The 21,092-nt window shown below is 49.1% G+C and overlaps 2 protein-coding genes across 5 annotated transcripts in view; one reads left to right on the top strand and one right to left on the bottom strand.

Moving 5' to 3' along the window:
* The window catches only part of LOC103053074 (ras-like protein family member 11A-like), a 23,927-nt gene extending 10,224 nt beyond the window's left edge, over positions 1–13,703 (bottom strand). Inside the window, exons 1-2 of the mRNA XM_088129209.1 lie at positions 12,392–13,703; positions 4,701–4,757 (exon numbers count right to left, since the gene is read on the bottom strand). Of these exons, the coding sequence (XP_087985335.1) occupies positions 4,701–4,757; positions 12,392–12,536 (202 nt within the window). The 5' untranslated portion in view covers positions 12,537–13,703. The remainder of the gene's footprint in view (positions 1–4,700; positions 4,758–12,391) is intronic.
* Positions 13,704–18,854: 5,151 nt separating this feature from the next.
* The window catches only part of LOC103061707 (ubiquitin carboxyl-terminal hydrolase 12-like), a 44,057-nt gene continuing 41,819 nt past the window's right edge, over positions 18,855–21,092 (top strand). The window contains exon 1 of one of the 4 annotated variants that reach the window (XM_088129168.1): positions 18,855–19,079. In XM_088129168.1, coding sequence (XP_087985294.1) covers positions 19,032–19,079 — 48 coding nt within the window. In that variant the 5' untranslated portion in view covers positions 18,855–19,031. The remainder of the gene's footprint in view (positions 19,080–21,092) is intronic. The other 3 variants (XM_088129169.1, XM_088129170.1, XM_088129171.1) reach the window with 3 other exon arrangements.

A 21,092-nucleotide genomic window follows, 5' to 3' on the forward strand; every position in this document is an offset into this window, starting at 1 on the left:
TACATTTCAGAAAGTGAAACTGGGCAAAAGGTTTTTAGAGACTTTTAGATGCTGTTATGAAATATTAAATAAGCCGATGGAGACTTTCATCCAACGGCTTTAAAAATAAGCTTCCATTCTGATTTAGTGATCCTCTCCAGACATATGATACCCTGTGCATTTCTCTGACCTATTTGGTCTTTGGGCTGTGCTCTTCATCTAAACGGAAGTCCTTAAAAACTTACTGAAGTATTTGGAAAACTGGATTGTGGCAAACTGCCTCTATCGTGGTTTGTTCAAAAATCTCTGCTCAGCTGGGTGGCCAGGAGCGGGAACAAACTTACCAAAACGTTTACAGGGATCCAATTCTCTGGAGCTGAGTTTCCATTATGAGTCACGTGGCTGTTCCAGAAATACTCATGATAAAGAGCATCGCACAAGAGCCACTCTGTGTAGGACACATCACCAGCCAAAAGTGTAGCTCTGCTAACTATCCAAAAAGAGGAGACTGATGCAGCTTTGAAAACTGACAGCATCCAGATGCTTCAATTGTCCCCCAGAAGTGCCATAATAGCAATGGGGGTGATGGAAAATAAGGTGGGGGCCCTGTTCGGTGTGTCCTGTTGTCACACGGATTGGATATCTCGCCTGCACAGGTCCACCTCCAGTGCCTTCTAGATGAAGGGTCATCTTCAAGAGTGGGGCAAAAGAAGTCAAGACGGCGGTTGTGACCACGTGGCTGGCGCCGTGCCCCCTTCTTTGCACACATCAGGGCAGAACTATTCCTATTCACTGCCACTGTTGATGGAAGAAGAGTCTGCTGGATAATGGCCCCTTGCCAGGAAAACAGGAAGCCATGTTATACCAGATCAAGCTCTGGTTCCATGTTGCTCATCTACAGTAAGTGTAAGCACCACCCAGAGTTAGAGGCACAGACACTTCCCAGCCAAGATACCAAGGCCTGGGACCTTCTCTCTTCAAAGGTTGACTTCTGCCATTACTCAGTGGTCCTTCCCGATCACAACAGGAGAATAAATGCACAGACAAGAGAAATGGCCTTTGAAATGGAGGAGACAGCAATCTAATTCCCTTTTCTCTGGTGCACTGAAGGGAGCTGTCCGGATATTTCCAGAGAGTCAAAACTTTTGACCCAACCCTCCTGCAGCGGTGGGTGAACCATTTCCCCACAACTGGAGATGGTCACCTGGTTTCTACAGTGTGCTTATTCTAGCTTGAAAAGTAGGTTGCAGGTCCAATTCCTCCTGAATTTTTAAAGTCCCATCTGGTGCATACTTTGCAAGAAAGAAATCCCAATGACGTACATGTGCAGCCAATCAGGCTGTTGGCACTTTGCTAGGTCTACGGGCAAAGGTGGTAGAAAAGAAATACAGAAATGCCTTCTGCTCAGTAAAAAAAAAAAACCCAAAACAAAACAGAGAGCTGGTATTACCAGCTGATTTTTATATGAACTGGAGGTAACAGGGTCTCTCTTCTTGATTAAAGGCTGCAAAACTGGTAGGCCTGGATTCCCACAAGACAGACTGGCACTCAGTTGGCCAACCTGTTCCTTCCCTGCATCTCCAATAAAGGGGATCTTCACAGAGTGAATTTCTGCCTGCTGCAATGAAAATAAGATCCACGAGCAACAGATCCCTACCGAGGGTCAATTCCCCCGACTCTATAAGAAGTTTTCTTTTTGTAACGGGCCTTTGACGTTTTGACACCTAGCTGATGGAGTTGGTTGTTCTAGGGGGTAGGTGGGAGAGATATTGGGCAGTCTTTTTATGACACTGTTGATGGCCGTATACCAGCCAGAGTCATCTGACAGGGGCAATACAGAAATGCTGCACACATTACATTAATGAACTGAAACTCTGAAGCTAATATATCTACAGCTGCATTGGGCTACGTGGACCAGAGGCTATTCTACCATATCAGAGATAGGCCCGCAGCAGATACCAATTCATAACATCATTTATTGTTATGCATTCACCCAGCCCCTCTTTCTCCCAATGTAAATATCTGCCAACTCAAGGAGACAGATGAAAAACAGAGCAGGACTTCTACACCCTTAATAGTTGCTAAAAGCGGAAACTTCAACAGGCACAATGAGGCAGGCAGTCCTAAAATAAATTGGGCCTGCTGCAACGTGGTTCAAGATGCCTACCGTATTCTCTTCTGCATCAGACCAATCGACTTGGACCAGGGATGAGCTCATACATCAATTTCAGCCCAGAGGATGAGTGCTGAAGCACCCCACCTATTGAAATGGGAAGGGACCCCAAAGCTGGTGTTCTCTGAGGGGGGTCCCTTCTTCTAGAACAGCAAGGGCAGGACCATCTCTTCTGGCCTTTTGGAGACTCGTAAAAACTTGGTTGTTCCAGAAGGCCTTTGGGACTTGAGTGCTGTTGAGCTCCCAGTGCCAGGAATGGTATCTCAGTTGCAATTTTGAAACCATAAGGATATATTGTTTTTATCTTTCATTATGTTTTATTGCAGGGCTCTTGTCCCTTTTGTGCCCGCCCAATGGGTTAGGGTGAAGGTTCAGGTTAGGGTTATCAATCAACGGCTGACAGTTACCACTGCAAATTTATGTCCCCCCATCATAATCACAAGGATATCATGGCATTCCGGGCAGGCAAACCCTTTTGGCATTCGAGATGTCAACCCTTGTGACAGGCAAAAAAGGAACAAGATCCTATTGTAATTTATTGTTACTATTTGATTGGCTGCAGCCATTGCTCTGGAGTTGCTTTGACTGAAGCAGTTCATAAATTCACTTAAAACAAGGAGCAATTCCTCCCGTTTGCCGCTCCATCCATTCCACTGCTGCCTTATTTCCATGGAGCTGCCCTGCTTGATTTGTCAGATCTGCATTTTAATAGCAGTTTTCCTGACTCTACATAGTACCAAGAGAAGAGAATGGGTGTAGCTCAGGGATGAACTGTGGAGTCCCTGGAGCTTGGCTGTTTTCTTGCAAACGTTTCGGTACCCGGCTAGGTCGCATCTTCAGTGCTAGAATGGGATGGGGTTGCTAGCACTGAAGATGTTACCTAGCCGGGTAATGAAATGTTTGCAAGAAAACAACCAAGCTCGGAGAACTCCAGGGACTCCAGTCTACAGAGTGTTGGTAAACCAATATGTTGTTCTCTTCTACATTATTTTCATGAACAAATGCAGAAGGCCACCGTATCTGGGCTGCAAAAATCTGGGCAACCATTGGATCAGTGTTTCTCAACCTTGGCAGCTTGAGGATGGGTGGACTTCAACTCCCAGAATTCCCCAGCCAGGCTGGCTGGCTGGGGAATTCTGGGAGTTGAAGTCCACCCATCCTCAAGCTGCCAAGGTTGAGAAACACTGCATTAAATGGACATAAAACTCTAACTTTTGGCTGCCATCCAGTGGTCATTTAGGTTTCTGCAGCATAGATATGGTAGCCCTAATTAAAATTAACACATTAAAAACTGCTAATGCTCCTGACACGCTCTAGCCATGAACATTATTCTGCAAAAGAGAGGGTTTTTAGGGTGCCAGAAGACTTTTTATTACAACGGTTCCAACAGATGATCAAAGCTGCCCTCTCTAGCATTTGCAGTTATGCGGTCAAGTTACCCCCAAACATCTGGCTTTGTAAGGAGACTACATTTCTTCAGGCTGAAGTCGCCCCTTTCTTTCCCGGCTCCTGTTCCCTTGAGAACAGGCTGCTTGTAATTTTCAGGGGATCTGGTCGCTCTGAAAAGCTTCACCTGTTGACTTTTGCAACCGAAACATCTCTTGCTCTGGAAGAGCCCAATTATTTATTCAGGCGGTGCAGCAGGCCTGCCCATTAAAGCAGCCATGTCTTTTTTCAGGCTTGTTGGCACCTGAAAAAAGTGAGCGCTACTTTAAAGAACTCAATTCATTAAAGTAACCGTGGCTGAAACAGGACAGGGCTTCTTCCAGGTACAGCAGAGACGTGCTGTGCTTGTGCGAGCTGCAAAACCCTTCTTCCAAATCGTTTCTGAGCGGTGCATTCCTGCATTATTTTCCAACTCTGAACAGTTTTACTGACCTTCATTCTTATGTCGAATTTGCAAGCATTCACAAGCAATTGTCTTACTGCTAGGGAAGCTTTATATTCTATTTTAAGAGGACTGAGCTGTTGTTTAACTGGACAGGAACACACAGGTTGGGCGTGGGCAATTCAGACAACAACCCCCCTCCCTTAAAACTCAGACTCCCCCTTTTTCATAGCACTAGAAGCAGACAGAAGCCTCTGCCTGAAGCTGCTCTTTTGAACAGGGCATTTGGTTCCATTATTTGGCAGAAGAGAAAAGCAGAACAGAGGTGGCCCCTGTTTGTTCAGTCGATGCATGCAAGGATCGTTTGATCCTTTTTTTTTTAATTAAAACTGTGTTAGGGAAGGTCATCTCTCTGCTCCCTCACAATGGAGACAACGCTGGCTTAAAAAAACACCTCCCCTCCCCAGGAGAGGGGAAAGACTGTAAATAGCCCAGCTTTGATTTATTACCGCCATTGCTAGAAGCCATGATTTGAAAAGGTGCAGTTTCTGGATCTCTAGAAAGGGACCCCCCACGTGCCCCTTGACTCGCTCCGTTTCTCTTCGCGGGCTCTGCGAGCTGCCCACCCCTCCGCCCACTCGCCCTTCCAGCCCTCCGGAGCCAGGCAGACACAGCGCCGTTTGTTCCCATCAGAATCGGCAAGACAGGAATGAGACGTACCGGTATTGGCTTCGTAGTCTCCAATAAATCTCTTGGTGAGAAAGCGTACAATGAGAGCTGCAAGACAAGGGAAAAGACACGGCCTTTTAAGCAGAGCCAGAAATCGCCATGGCGGGTAAAGGGGGCACTTAAACGTGCCCCTTCTGTCCCGTTAGCCCATGAATTTCATTATTAAGGAGGGTTGTGATGGGATCCTGCTGGCTGACTCAGCTGAGTGTCTCACCATTCCACAAATGCAGTGGATAAGCGTGGTGTTAAGATTCTTGTTCTTACACTAGTGTTTCTCAACCTTGGCAACTTTAATGTGTGTGGACTTCAACTCCCAGAATTCCCCAGCCAGCCATGCTGGCTGGGGAATTCTGGGAGTTGAAGTCCACACATCTTCAAGTTGCCAAGGTTGAGAAACACTCTCTTAAACCATCCATGGCAAATTTGAAAAGAAAAACTTGATTAGGATTAGTTAGGGCTCTTTCATACATCAAGCAGGAGCCAGCCTTGCAGGGAAGTCATCAAGGTGTGTCAAAAAAGTAAAAATGGTGGCCATGATGGTGCAATTGAAGCTCCACCCATTTTTACGTGCATTGCTTCAGCCACGCCATTGTGGTGACCATCTTGACTTTTTTTTTACATGCCCCGCAACACCCCTGAAACCATGGCATACCAGCCAGCATATAGTTAACAAGATTGGCACACTATACAATACACATTCCTGCAAATCTGAGTTGTAATACAACACACACATTGTATTCAATAGAAGAGAATCTCTGTAGCTCAGGGTTGAACTGTGGAGTCCTTGGCGTTCTCTGAGCTTGGTGGTTTTCTTGCAGACGTTTCATTGCCCAACTAGGTAACATCATCATTGCTCATGGGGTAGTGAACTCCAAACTCCCTTGCACAAATGGTGTTACCTATTTGGGTAATGAAACGTCTGCAAGAAAACCACCAAGCTCAGAGAGCACCAAGGATGCCACACCTTGTATTTTCAAAGCAATCCCCTATTCAAAGAAAATATGTATAAAATGGTCCTCAAAAACCTTGAAAGAGTCATTTAAAAGCAGCATTTCTCATGTAGGGGGACATCTGGGGCTAGCAATATATAGAGGGGACATATCTCCACTCCCAAAATCAGGGAACAGCCCACAAAAGGGAAAAAATTGGAGACCATGGACAGAGTTGTCCTCTTCCATCAGGTACACACAGTATCTTGGCAAAGATTGTTCTGGAGTCCAGGAGTGGTGAGAGCTTTGGATTGGGGTCCAAAATAAACAACATAAGCTTTCTGTGCTCTTTCTTCATCTCTTGCACTCTCTCATTAATAGGATGCATTTTCTGGTTTGGGGTTCGGGGAAGACTCCTTACAGTGGCAAACGCTGCTTCAGCTACAGGTATTATTATGATTAGATTTTTATCCCACCTATATTTTGGTCAACCCAAGGTGGCAAACATTGATAATACTCCTTCCTCCTCTTATTTTCCCCACAACAACAATCCTGTGAGGTGGGTTGGGCTGAGAGAGACACTGGCCCCACTCATCCAGCCAGCTTCTGTGCCTAAGGGAGGACTAGAACTCACCGTCTCCTGGTTCCTAGGCCAGCACCTTCACCGCTAAATTGTCTCTCTTGGTTAGTTAGTAAGTTCTCCTGCATCACTTTACAGATACAGCAGTGAAACGTTATGGCCAAGAGTATGACGACAATTTTTACATCCTTAATTCTTACCATAACTGATAAATACAGTATAATAGAATGCCTGCAAACCTATATATGTCTTTTACCAAAAAAGCAAATTCTTGAAAGGCTCTAATGCTGGGAAAGATGGAAGGAAAGAGAAGAGGATGACCAGCAGTGAGATGGAGGGACTCAGTTACAGCAGCGATAGGTGCATCATTGGAAGAGCTGAAGGACCAGGCTAGGGGCAGATCATCACAGAGAAAGTCTACTTTTGTGGTCGCTAAGACTTGACATCATCTCTTGTTTAGACTACTGCAATGCACTCTACATGGGGCTACCCTTGAAGAGTATCTGGAAGCTACAGCTGGTTCAAAATGCGGATATGTGGACAATCTTGGATGCCCGAAGGATGGCACACATAACACCTTTGCTGCAGGAACTACACTGGGTGCCAGTTTGCTTCCGGGTCCAATTCAAGGTGTTGGTTGTCACCTTTAAAGCCGTACATGGCATGGGACCAGGTTACCTGAGGGACCATCTCACCCCATCCCATTGACCTGTCCCACCCAGTCAGACAGAAAAGGCACACTGCGGACCCCGTCAGCAAGAGAATGTTGGCTGGTGGGGCCCAGGAGGAGAGCCTTCTCCGCCGTTGCCCCCGCCCTCTGGAATATTCTCCCCCCAGAGATGCAGTGGGCCCCTACCCTCCCGGCTTTCCGGAAAGGACTAAAGACCTGGTTCTGCCAGCTTGTGTGGGGCAAGAAGAGATTTAACCAACCCTGGGGGTGTCTGGGGCCCTGATGATGCTCCCTGAGCCTAATAATTTCTAGCTACCATCACTTCTTGGAAGATATTTATTATTTATTTAGGACTAATTGTTATATTGTATTTTTAATTAATATTTCTCTTGTCTGTAAACCGCCCAGAGTCGTTTTCTACCGAGATGGGCGGTGACAAATTTGAGATATATATAAATAAATCAATAAAAACAACCTGATGGCACAATCAATCAGTCAATCAATCAACTTTAGACGATCCTTGATAAAGGGATTGTTTAGTGGGACTTGCAGTGCAAAAAGCTTGAAAACGCAGCTTTAAAACCCACTCTGAAAAAATGGCAAAATGACATAAAACTGGAAGGGATCGTGTGATCGCTGCTGTCCATCTTGACTTTTTTGACATCCTCCCCCCTCCCCCTGAGACAAGTTTAAACTATAAAAGATTGCTGCAATCACATTGCATAAAATATAACTCAACTATCCTGAGGGCTAGGAACTTCGGGTTTTAACGCAGCAATTGCAGAACTGTGTACTTTCTGATCACTGTTACAGAAGACCTAGAGACATTATATCCGGCCCAGATAACATTTTTTAGACTTTTTTTTTAAGACAGTATATGCTGCTACGTGGTAGATCTGAAGGAAATTAAGTCACAGGAATCGCAAAAGGGAATAACTGCTTGACTAATTGCAAGAGTATAAAATCTGTATTTTGTACTGATGTTTATTAGATACCATCTGAGTAGATTTTACAAATTGTACACTATATTTTATGGTATTATAGTATAAATGTGAGTCGCAATATACTAGAAAAAGTGACCCCTTTTGTTGTTAAAAAGGTTTTGTAGGTTCTGTCTTGTAGTCTTGCCATTTAGTTTAGTAGGTTCTGCTCATTTTTATCAGTTAATAGGCTTTTATAGGATTAAAGGCTTAGTCATCTGGCTTAGTTTTATAGATTTTAGTCAAATTTTATTTTATTGTGCTATATGCTACTCTTTAATCAAATCAAGTTATTCCTCCTCCTCCTCCTCCTCCTCCTCCTCCTTCCATTTTGTCTTATTGTACTACAGCATATGCTAGTCTTTCACCAAATCAAGTTCTCCTTCTCCTTCTCCTTCTCCTTCTCCTTCTCCTTCTCCTTCTCCTTCTCCTTCTCCTTCTCCTTCTCCTCTTCCTCCTCCTCCTCCTCCTCCTCCTCTTCCTCCTTCTCCTCCATCAGCATCTCTTCTCATCACACTGGGGATCTCCCCAACATTTCATCACTGCCTGGAGCTTCTCTCGGGTTAAGGAACACAATTCATAACTTGAATCACACTTTGCCAAAGGCTTTCAAAGAAGATGCCTTTCAGATCTCAGCTACGCCTCTCTCGCTGGAAGCCGCAGGGAACCCAGCAGACCCAAATGATGAAGTGTCCCCAGTCAGGGGCATTAGACGTTATTGAAGGTTAGGCAAGGAGACCTTTTTGCTATAAATTTTCTGTTGTGTTTTCACACTTTGAAAAGGCTCCCATTTTATTTATTTTTGTCCGGCTTTCTCACATTCTTTCACCAGGGAGGCTGGGAAAGGCTGACCCTTCGCCACTGTGTCACCTTCCTCCGACTAAGTGGAATTTCTTCCAGCAGGGTTTTTTTTTAGCCCAGCTTATTCCTTTGAGGAAATGGGTCACATGAGAACAACACACGGCCTTTCAAGCTAAAGGCAAGCCAGAAACAGACCAGCCCTGAGTTCCAGTTTCATACAACTTTTGTGTGGGTGGGTGGATGTGAAATCATCTGAGTCTACGTGTGATGATCCAAGTGTGCGATGCTTCAGAAACATGATGTTCCCTTCACTTTGCTTGTGTGAAGGATGGTGACATTCCCTGGGAAGAGTAAGGCAGGAAGAAGGAGGCGGTTAACCCTCACGCTCCCCACTGATTTTCCCACACAGCTGCTCCCAGTTGGGATCTTTTCTCAACATGCTGGCTAGGGAATTCTGGGAGTTGAAGTTCACCCATCTTAGGGTTGCCACAGTTGAGACACGCTGGTTTCGATCTCTGCCAGACTCTGATATCACTCTGTGATCTGTAAACTCTGGCTGGGAAAACAGTCTCTGAAAAGGGAGTGTAGCAGTTAAAAATCAGAGCACATGGAAAGGACCTGTGGCCTTGACATTGTCACTTTTCTTTGCCACATTCCTTCATAAACACGCATGCACGCCCTCCTTGGTAAATATGAAGGCATGAGCTACATTTAATAAGATTTATCGCAGTGCCATCGTGGTGGCTGGGTTTTGTTTCCCCCCAGATTATGTTCCCAAAGTGTTCAAGAGGCCCTGGCAAGATGACCAGTCATAGGGACTAGCAACACTGAAAACCAACTGGCTTCCTCCAACGTAGAAGCCTTGGATATGGTTTTGGGTGAAGGTAAATCCTGGCCAGCTGGTGAGAGAGTTGGTGAGAGAGCCGGGTGCCCTGTTTTAAAGAGGGCTTTGAAGGCTGTCCAGTCCAGAACCCGTCTTCAGAGGAAGACTAAGACAGGGGAGCAGAACAAGGCCAAGACAGTGCCTCCTCTATGGGTAGCAGTGCCTGGAGATTAGATGGTGCAGCCGTCTCACAACTCATTCGGTCACCCTCTTCCCCACACTGCCCAGAAATCCTGCGTGTCTTTTAAAATGATAGTCATTTCCATATTCATATTTGTTCGTCTGAAGGAGCACATCGTGGGCATCTCTGTCCTCTTGGTCAAAGATATTCAAGTGCCCTTCCTCCTAAGGTCCCGGGACACAATCCAGAATTCTTCACAATGAGCAACCTTGCAGGTGATATTGGTCCACTTCATGAGACAATCCGTGGATTTTGAGAAAGCTCTTCCACAACTCCTACTGGCGCCCACCAGCTGCTCAGAGGAATGGTTTGGAGGACCTTGTCTAAGCAGTTCTCCTTTGGCTGCCTGCAGGGCATTGCTAACTGTCACCAGTCACTTGTCTTCCTTAAGCAGCAGATCACTTCCTCAGATCTGCCCATGGCCCTCCCCAGAGTATCTTAACTTGCTCTGGAAGCCCACCCACAGCTTGGGACCTGGAGCCCTGGGTGCCACCAGACCTACTTCTGACAAAGACTCGTGCAAAAGAGCTCACCAGTTAACATGGAAGATTTTTACATGCATGGATCTCTTTCCCCACTTGGTCATCCACCCAGAGTGCTCTCAAGAGGCCAGGCTGGGTTCTTGGTTCAGGGGTTGCCCCCAAATATTGGTTGCTGATTCTCACTTGGCATCCTCAAAGAGGAGCCAGTGTGATGTAGTGGTTCAGGGTTGGACTGGCACCGGGGCCACAGGAGCCCCTTTAGATCAGTAACACTCTCTCTCTCAGCCCAGCCTACCTCACAGGGTTGTTGTGGGGAAAATGGGAGGAGGGAGCACTATTTACATCTCCTTGGAGCTTCTAGAACAAAGGTGGGAGATAAGTCTAACAAATAAACCAGTAAATAAACCACACATTGGTGTTGTGGCAGCAAAAGCATTGCCCGTGGAAAGACTCAGGCTGAATTTTGTAGTACACAGGATCAAGTGGCAGAAAATGGGAGTAAGTTTCATGTTTCAAAGATTCTTCCACACTGCCATTATTTCAACCCTGGAAAATAGCTTAAGGCAGACTTGCAAGGGGCCTCACTGTAACTGATCTGGAACAATCTGAACCCTATTGATCAGTGTTTCCAACCTCAGCAACATTCAGATGGGTGGACTTCAACTCCCAGTATTCCCCAGCCTACTTGGGAATTCTGGGAGTTGAAGCCCACCCATCTAAACGTTGCTGAGGTTGGAAAACACTGCTCTAGATTGCCTTTCAACCGATCAATTAAAGGAGTAAAACAGAAAATAAACAATGCTCTTCCCATGCTGTTTTTGATGCTTTCTAAAAAACCTGGCCGTCACTGTGCAGGCTGGAAGATTCAGCACATGCCCCAGGCCCATCTGTCTTCCTGCTCAAGGAAAGACGGATGCTCCAGAGAGCGGAGGGATGCTGGGGGTGGGGGGACGAACCCAGAATCTGGGACAGAGGCTCACCCACCAATATAATAGGGCCTGACTGCCACCTTCCAAAAAGTGAACTTTTTGCCATTTCTGCTGATGCAGCTGGGCCAGAAGCTAAGCATCTCAGCCCCACAATGGTAGTCAGTATGTGGAAGCCCAGAGGATGTTCTGCTAGTCTAGCAGTGGTGCCAAACTCCTGCTTGGAGGTATCCTAAGTCACTGTGCCTGCCAGTCAGAGCAGACCGTCTCACCTACTCCGACAGATCCTCCTTCACTCACTTGGGGAAAAGGGGCTGGGGCAATCTGCCCCATTTCAGTTGCCTCCCGTTTACAAATATGTCAAGGGAGAGTTTCTTTTCAGAAGTGTGCTTGGTGCCTGTTTCCCCAAGCAAGAACCACTGCTGCTTTTATGCGGAATGCTGGCAGAGTGTTTTCTCTAAAAAGGAAAGCATTTCAGGCATTATTTTCATGAATGGGTGGACTTTTGTACAGACTTTCTCTAATACACTTTTATTCCTATTGTTAGGAGCTGCGTCGAAACCACATCCGATTTTTTAAAAATAACCAAGGTTCAACGTGTGTAGGGTTAAAAAAAAAAGGCACAGTATGTATTCTTTGAATTTGGGGGGGGGGTTGTTTCTGTTAATTCTGTTTGCTTTTTTTAACCTTAATATGTAGGCTGTCTAGAATTACTCTTGTGACTGAAGGTGACGGACAAGCTGGCACGTAAAGCAAATAAAAGGCAAAATTAGACGGTTTGCGTGCTAACCAAATTTCTCTCCCACCCCTTATGAGAAGGGTCGCTTAGGTCTCACCACCACCCGACTTACAGCCAGCCCTGCCTTGCCGCTCCCGACGGAGGTCAAACAAGCAGCAGGACGCTGTGTCTCCTTCACGGATGACTGTCCACCGCTGGCGACCTTCTCGCCGGCCAACCCGCCCCCGTCAGCGTCCAGGGAAGCCCAGCAGAGCCTCCTCCGAAACGCCCAGTTCTGGCCTGCTCACCCTGAACTTTCTCCCGCTTCCCCCGCCCCAAGACCTCGCGTCTTGCACCGCATCCCCGGAGACACCTCCTTAACTCTGCTGTCCCCCAAACACGCCAAGCCCCGGCATCGTTATTTCTTTCAAGCATTAACAGGGAACCGGCTGGAGAGCACAGCCGGTCGGAAGAAGAGAGAGATGGGGCGGAGGAAAGCGCACACCTTCGGGAGGGGTCCCTGAGTACTCACCGGTCTTTCCCACGCCGCTGCCCCCCAGGACCACCAGCTTGATGATTTTGTTGGGCGCGCACTCCAGGAGGGGATATTCCGGGATGGGAACCAAGAGGAAATTCGTGGAGTACTGGGACATAGTCGTGCGAGGCCGGTCGCGCATGCCAGGGGAAGAGACCCGCGGGGCCCCCGCTGGGGCTGAGCGCAGGCGGGGAGGTCGGGGCAGCCCCGGCAGGAGGCGCGGGCGCGTCTCGCTTTCCCTCGGCGGTCCCCGCAAGCGCCCGGCCTGGCATGGTCAGGGGAGCGGCATGTCCGCAGGAGCCCGGCCGGGCAGCGCCACCCCTTCCCCAAAGGCTCTGCCCGAGCGAGCGGGGGAAACTTTTGATCCGCTTCAGTGAAAGCTGACTCCGCGCCGCTCAGCCAATCAGGCGGCCCGGCCCGGCATTCCAGCGGAGGGGCAGACCCACCGGCCTCCTGCCCTCCGCCCCCCCCCCCGCCCCGCTGCTCCCTGCCGCGCGGAGGGCACCTTGGGCAGCGGCCGAAGGGGGCGGCCTCCGCGGTCCTCGGCCAAGGGGCGGGCGCGGGGGGCACGGGCAGGTGGGGGGCGGCCGCTCGGGGGGCTGCGGCGTTGCGCAGACGCTGCCGCAGAGGGAAGAGGCTCCCGCGCATCCGGAGGGAGAGAAGTTGGTCGAGCCAGCCCCGAGTGGGGCTGAGACGTCCGGTCCGGGTGGCCAACGCGCACCCGTCCCTCCGTGCGAGGAGTCCGCGGGACGAGGGGTGAGAAAGGAGAAGGCAAGCCCCCGACCTGTTTCTTTGTCCCTCCGGGGTCTCACGCGGACTTCAGAGGGAAGGGAAAGGTCCCCCCCCCCCCGGTGGGGGGCGGGATGAACAGCTCTGGGAGAAGGAGGAAAAGAAGAGAAGGAAAGGGGGCCTCTGTTAGGGTCAGCCGCACCGCACCCCGGGAACCAGTGTCCGTCCTAGCCAGCTATAAAACGTGGAACTAGCCCCCGCCCCCTCCCCTTCCTTCCAGATGGCCTCTTTCCAAATCAAAATCTTTTTTGGCAGCACCTTTGCTTTGTCTTAATCTGAACCCGGGGACCGGGAAAGGCTGCCTGTGGACCTGAGCAGTTCATTCTCAACTGAAAGGAAAGTTCCGGGTGGGGGATGAAGCAGCCTCCTCCCTTTCTGCACCCTCAAACACCCCCCACCCTCTCCTGCGCCGATGGGTTCTCCCCCTGCTTTGGGGCCACCCTCTGCCTGTGCTCAGCCCCGCCCCAGCTCCCCCGCTCAACCTGTCCTTTAGCGGCCTTGCTGCTCTCCCGCCCCTCTTCCCTGCCCAGCGTTTCCTTCAGCTGCTGGCAGGGTGGGGGTCCCTGCAGCGTTAGAGGAACTGGAGGACAACTTCAGGGGGAGCGCAGCGGAGACCAGGATGGCGTGCGTGATTCTGCATCTGTGGGGCCTGCGTGCCTATGGGAATGGGTGTGAGATACTGGGTGGTTGCATAAGCTGGGCTGTGATCAGGGAGTTCCAGATTCAAATCCCCACGAAGACTCATGATGCTAGCCAGTCTCTCCGCCTAACCTACCTCCCAGGGTTGTTGTGTACAGACTTCAGGCGGACTGACTCCTTCAGTTCTCTGGCCTTTAACTGAGCTGGGGAAGCAGGTCAAATGGTCACATGCTCTCTCCCAGTCTCATTACGTCTGGTGCCTTTCAGAATAGGCCAGGCTGGGTCTCTGCTCCAAGAAAGCTACAGTCTAAAACTCAAAATAGTGGGACCAGTAATGGGAGAAGAGGAAACAAAGCAGAGGGAGCAAGAATGCTGCATTTGCTAAAAGACAGGCTAGGTTTTTCCCAAATTTTTTAAAGTTGGAAGGTTGTTAAGATTTGCTGAGAATATGGTAATGGACATCCATGGGTTTTCTTCCTGGGGTGGAGTTCTTAAATTCAGGGTTGTCTTCCATTTGGGTAAACAACAGTACAGGTGGTCCTCACTTAACAACCATTTGTTTAGTGACTGTTCAAAGTTACAAAGTGCTGAAAGGGACTTACAACTGGTCCTCACACTTACAACGGTCGCAGCACCCCCGCAGTCATGTGATCGCAATCTGGGCATTTGGCAACCAGCTCATACTTACGACGGTCTCAGTGTCCCGGGGTCACGTGATCACCATTTGCAACCTTCCCAGCCAGCTTCTGGCAAGCAAAATCAACGGGGAACTGTGTGGTTTGCTTAATGACTGCATGATTTGCTTATTGGCCATTCACTTAATGACCATTGCAAAAAAGGTTGTAAAATTGGGTGCGACTCGCTTAACAACTTCCCTGCTTAACAATGAATTTTCTGGTCCCTATTGTCATCATTAAGTGAGGACTACCTGTGGTTAATTCATTTATACATATTTAGGCATAGTTACGTTGGGAAATAAATAGGGAATGGTTTGGGGCAGGACATGTTTGGGATCTGGGGATGAACTAACCAAATGGCAGCCACAGAACACTTGCCTATTCCCAAACCTCTCCAGGGATGACCTAGTGACAAAACACCCATTCCCCCAAAGGTGCATTATCTACCTCCCCAACCAGGAGCGTCCACATATATGAAATGGGGAGGGGGCTTAATTTTGCAGTTGTGACCACCATTTTGACGTTGGATGTTCCCACCCCAACTCTGGATAATGTTGTAAGTGTCTGCAGGGTGGCAAGCGTTGGCAAGATAGATGGTTAGATCCCAGACTGATATCTAGGAGAGCTTGTATAAACAGTCAATTGCAATGTTTCTCAACCTTGGCAACTTTAAGACATGTGGACTTCAACTCCCAGAATTCCCCAGCCAGCATTCTGGGAGTTGAAGTCCACCCGTCTTAAAGTTGCCAAGGTTGAGAAACCCTGGTCAACTGTAAGCTTCTTTGTTATCGGTGAAGAGAGCTGTCTCCTTGCCCAATCACAGGAAGAAAGTCAGAAAGTCTCCACTTTATTTTACCCAGGGCATATTGCTTCTCTCTTTTAAAAAGAATATATTAAACGTTTTAAAGAAGCTATGTAAACAAGCACAAAAGAAGAGCAAAAAAAGGAATAAAAGTACAAATATGATACAAGCGTATACAAGTGAATAAAGAAAAGATTAAGAATGTCATGGAGACTACAATTATGTAGTATATCATTAGTCAATTTTGAGTTACTGAATATGATATAATTTTAAAAGACTGAAAATTGTCATTAAGCTCCAAGCTAAAACATTAATATCAGGAAGCACAGACAACAGAATGTGAAACAGGAGCATGTTGGCTCTGAAAGGGAAATCATTCAGTTGCTGGAATTCCTTCAGGCCCATCAGTTTCATCTCACTAAATTTTGCTAATGAGAATTTTGTGAAAATCATACTTGGAAACGAATCACTTTCCATTTAAGGCAGTTGCCAAGAAGCTTAGCGGTAAGGGACAAAGTGTGTATTGTGAGGGCACAACGCAAACCCTGTGACTTAAGTCCTTGTGTCTGACAACAGAATGCAAATGGGGAAGACTAGAGTTTGCACTGTCATCCTATGACACACATTTTGTGACTTTCACACCATCGTGATTTGTACCATATGCCTACAGGTACTATTATATTTACGTGCTGAACCCTCCAGACCTTCCTGCAAATAAATACAACAGCAGAAGGGGGCACTTTGCAACAGAGCAGGGTACAACTTCATGTTTGTTTATTGATTTAATCAAGGTATACGGTTGCCCACTTGCAGTTAACCTCAGATCAAAACAAGATTCGAAACATCGGCTCTGCACGGCTAACTTCAGGTTAAAAACAGGTAAACAAGAAATAACCAAAACTAAAACAAACACATCTGAGCCAAACAGTCATTCTCAATCCTTACAGAACAGGCCCATTGTCCAATGCCCGGGGTAGAGCCAAGGTTTTAAAACCTTAAGAGAGGGTAACAGAGTTTTAATTCATTTCCTTTGTTAAAATAAGGTTTAAAAAATTGTTTGGGGTAGGGGATGTGGGGCGCACACACTGCCTGCCTCTGCAGACACTGTCGGAGGAGAGATGTGTTAGTTTACGGTGGCAAAAAATCAGGAGTTTGGTGCACCTTTTCCAACTAACACATTGGTGTCAACAGCTTCATGGAAAAGCTGGCCTTTGGGAAAGATTTGAAGTGGGAACTATCTGCAGGTGTCCTGAGAGGAATTTCCAAGTGTGGAGGACAGCAAAGAAAAAAAAAACAGTTTAAAAGTGAACGGGTGCCCCAAGCAGATTAGACAGAATACACACAGATCTTTCTCCTTCACAACAGACTGTTGACACAGTCTGGAGAAGGGGTTTGAAGGAGGTCAGGGAGATAAGACTTGCTAGACATTTCCTTACAAGAGATTGTATCTTCAGAGGTAGGAGAGAGTTCAGGGGTTCTTATCTGGTTTGCTTATGTGCTGAGGGACCCTCCTGAGATGACATTCTGGATTTATCTCACCTTTCCCTTTGACAGCCAGGTGATAATCTCTCACAAATACGCCCGGAGAGAAACGGGGATGGCAACCATCCTTAGAAAACTCAGGAACTTCTTAATCTAGATGGATACACATTGGTTTATTCAACCCACCGTAGTCCCTGGTTCATACCTAATGCTAAGCCCTAATCCATGGTTTACCGCTCACAATCGGTTGGGCTCACCCCCTGAACCATAGCCCTGAGACAACAGCTCTCCCCTCTCTCCAGCAGCAAGGCTGCATCGCACACCCAACTCTTCAGAACTTATAGTCTGGTTTTGCCCGGACCAAGCACCAGTTATCCAATTGCAGTCAGACCCTTTAATCAGCTTGGCTTGATTGGGCTCCTCTCCCTGGCTTGCGTGGTCTCTCTGGCTGCAGAGAAACAAAAGGGAGTGGATGGATTGGGGTGGGGGGGGTTGTGGCTCTTGCAAGGTTCCCCCCAAGCCCCTCGTATTTTCCCTAGGCAAATCATGTTGCTCTTTTACCGTCAACAGCATCCCTTATACAGTATTCATGGTGAAAAGATGGCACATGCTTCTTGTAGAAAGAGGGGGAAAGGAGACTGGCTCAGGGGCCCTTGCAGTCAAGACATGCTTTTAAAAATGTTTATCCCTCCCACCCCCTAGCACAGATGGGGTCCTGTTGCATTGAGCCAAAATGTTTGTTCGTGGCTATGCCATTGCAGACCATAAACCGGTGTTTCTCAACCTTGGCCACTTGAAGATGGGTGGACTTCAACTCCCAGAATTCCCCAGCACTTTGAGCCTCTTCTGGTAGCACCTTTTCCGACTCACAGACTTGATTAAACGGCATTTTGTGAGGTGTAGCTCACTTCAAGATGGATTCAAAGAGAGACGGAGGATGAGGGGTTAGGTTGTGCAGACGCAGATTACCCGCGAGGCTGATAACACGGTGTCTCTCAGCCCTGGCCACTTGAAGATGGCTGGACTTCAACTCCCAGAATTCCCCAGCCAGCCATGCTTGAGAAACGCAGCATTAAGCAGCCAAGGGAACTCAAGCTGGGTCCTGCACCGGACAGAGGGATGATGAAATGGACTGGAATGAATTCTCCTGAGGCTGAGTTGTGAAACTGATGAGAAAACGGATAATGGTGATGAGATGGGAAAGGAAATGTTGCCCTGATCTCTGCTGATCCCAGCGGACATAAAGATACCACAAACTCCATTTAAACGCAGGGAGGGAGGACTGGTCATTCAGGTCTACCCATATTCATGGTCAGAACAGTAGACTAAGCAACTGGATAAATACAAGGGGATGGCTGGATTGGGGCGGGGTGGGTGTTTGTGGGCTGAATATTACCCCGAAGTGCTCAGCGCCCCCGAGCATCGGTTGTAGTTGGAAGGCTTCCCCAGAAGCCCCAGGTAAAAGTTGCTCCAGTGTTCACCCTGCCCAGTTCTTTACCACAGGGTTCCTCAACCTTGGCAACTTTAAGACGGGTGGACTTCAACTCCCAGAATTCCCCAGCCAGCCATGCTGGCTGGGGAATCCTGGGAGTTGAAGTCCACCGGTCTCAAAGTTGCCAAGGTTGAGGAATCCTGCTCTACAACACTGTTTCTCAACCTTGCAACTTTAATTTTGTCTAAATACACCGCCCAGCATGCTGGCCAGGGAATTCTGGGAGTTGAGGTCTCTATATCGTAGAGCGGCCAAGGTTGAAAAACCCCGCATTAGCTACTGCGGGGTGTTTAAAAACCCACGGGGTTTGCTGGGACCTTCAGAAAAGCTCCTCCGCGCGAGGGACGGAGGGACCTTCCCAAAAATGGGTGGGTGGGCGGGAAAGGCGCTCCCAGCCCCCCCCCGCCCGGGCCTCTTGCAAAACCTCCCGGGAGCGACGCGCCCCCACCCCGCTTTTCCGCCCCGCTCCGCAGACGCTCCTCGCGCCCGGGCGAGCCCAGAAAGGGGCGGAGCCTCCCGGCGTTCGAAAGGGGCGGCGGCGGCGGCGGAACGCAGGAGGGGCGGAACTCTCCTTCCGGGGCCGCGCGGGCGGGCCGGAGCCGAGTGCGCGTGGCGCGCGCCTCCGCCGCCGCCTCCGCCGCCCGGAGCGCTTTCTCGGTGGCGCCACCTGCGGCGGCCGCGGCTCCGGCGGCGGCGCTCACTCGGGCGGCGGGCGGCCAACATGGCGGCGGCGGCGGGCTGCGGGTCGTCGCGCGAATGGCAATGCTGATGACCGTCCGGAGACTCGCCTCCATCTGTACCATGGTGAGGGCGGAGGTCCCAGCATCCCCCTACTCCGCGGGACGCCTCTTTGGGAGGGGCAGGGCGGAAGCAGTGGGGGGCAGGCGCGCGGGTGGGGGCCGGCAGGAACCCTCCCCCCTCGGCCCGTTCCGGAGGCAGCTCTCTGAGCACGTGCAGAGTGCTCTCCCCTGCGGGAGCGCGCGAGGCTCGAGCGGGTGAGGCAAAGCCGCCGCCTGAGGATGCCTTTGAGGGGCGGGCGGGAAAACGGAGCTGCCGCGCGGGGGCCCCTTCCTCCTCCGGGCCGCCCCCTCCTCGCGGGCCGGGCCGGGCCGCCTCGCCTGCTCGCTGTGGAAGTACCGCGCTTGCCCGGCGCCCCTCAGGCGGGCGGCTCCGGCGGGCCGGAATGGAGACAAAGCGCGGGCGCCGCGTGCTGGGTCCGCGCCCTCGCCCGCCTCCGGCGACCCTCCTCGGCCCCGGCCCCGTCCCGCGGAGGACCCCGGCGGGGCGCGCGAGGCCGCCCTCCCGCTGCTGCTGCTGCTGCTTCCCGAGAGGGACCCGCGAAGAGCCTCCCGCTCCGGGCCGCCCCTGTGCCGAACCCCCCCCCCGCCGTTCACTAAGTTGGGACAGGCGTTCATCCACCACTTTGTGTAATGCTGGATTTTACTTTTATTATTCCTGCTCTTATTTACCTTCAGACCTTCTATACTCTCTTGTTTTTTGTTCTGTATATGTAGTAGACAAATATATACTCTACATGTATACTACAGTATACACATATAGCATATATATTGAACGGTTCCATTGTACTGCATCAGGTCTCACGTTGTCATAAAGGATTTGATTTGAACATAACTTAAAACCAAACCATTAACAGGCAGTTGAGACAGTAAAAAAACCTGTAATGACAAAAGACGGGGAGAGCACGTTCTAAGCTTACACGCAATGCAACCTTTGAATGGGCTCCACACTATCGCATCTCTCTCTTTTCCTTAGTAAGATTTTGCTTTGTTTCTTTCCTCCACTTTCATGTTCCTCTTTGGGTTCCTTTTGCTTCGCCTCTTTAGTTATTTTTCTCTTCCTTCTCAGGGTTGTTTCTCACAGAAAACACATCTTGGGGTGAAGAGAGCATGAAATGGGTGTGTGCGTCATGAGGTGCGCAGGCGAGGCGTGTATGTGCTGCGCAGTCCTGAGTTACAACTTAGCCTGTTGGGGGACGGGCAGCACAGGGTGGCTTCCATGCGTTTGGTTAATTAAAGTGAGTAGGATCATCATGTTCCCACAATTTTTAATACACTTTCCTTTCATGTCATCATTGTCTGCATAGGAGTGGCACAGATAGGTGGATTGAGAAGCAACATTTAAAAATGGAGAGGTAATATTTCTAGCCCCTTCATGGATCACTGCCTTGTCGTGGCGAAGGGGCTTGCGTAACTCAGTGAAGCCATGAGCTATACCGTGCAGGGCCACCCAAGACGGACAGGTCATGACAGAGAGTTCTGACAAAATGTGGTCCACTGGAGAAGGAAATGGCAACCCACTCCAGTATCCTTGCCAAGAAAACCCCATGGACAATGTTAAAAGGCTAAAAGATATGATGCCGGAAGATGAGCCCCTCAGGTCGGAAGGTAGCATCACTGAAGCAATGAGCATGAAACTGAGCAAACTCAGGGAGGCAGTGAAGGACAGGAAGGCCTGGCGCAATATGGTTCATGGGGTCACGAAGAGTCGGACACGACTTAATGACTAAACAACAACAATATTTCTAGAAATGATAATAGTAATCATAATTTATTAGCTGTATATGCCACCCGACTCCCAGTGACCCTGGGAGGTGGGTTATATGTTGAAGCCTTGAAGAGTTTGGTCCCCCTTTGCCTCAGAGTTCACTTCTATTGAGTCAGGCTTAGGCAGTTATAGTTAGATGCTCTTATGAAGTGGTGGATCCTTGTAGTAGCACATAGATGTGATGCAATGGAAGTGATTTCCTGCCAGCAGACGTGAGATTTCTCTCTCTCTCAGTTCCTGAGAGAGAAAAGG

The sequence above is a fragment of the Python bivittatus genome, unplaced genomic scaffold (genome assembly GCF_059951505.1).
Source record: "Python bivittatus isolate LINGU-HERP-01145 unplaced genomic scaffold, Pbiv_v1 ctg000790_np1212, whole genome shotgun sequence".
Lineage (NCBI taxonomy): Eukaryota > Metazoa > Chordata > Lepidosauria > Squamata > Pythonidae > Python > Python bivittatus.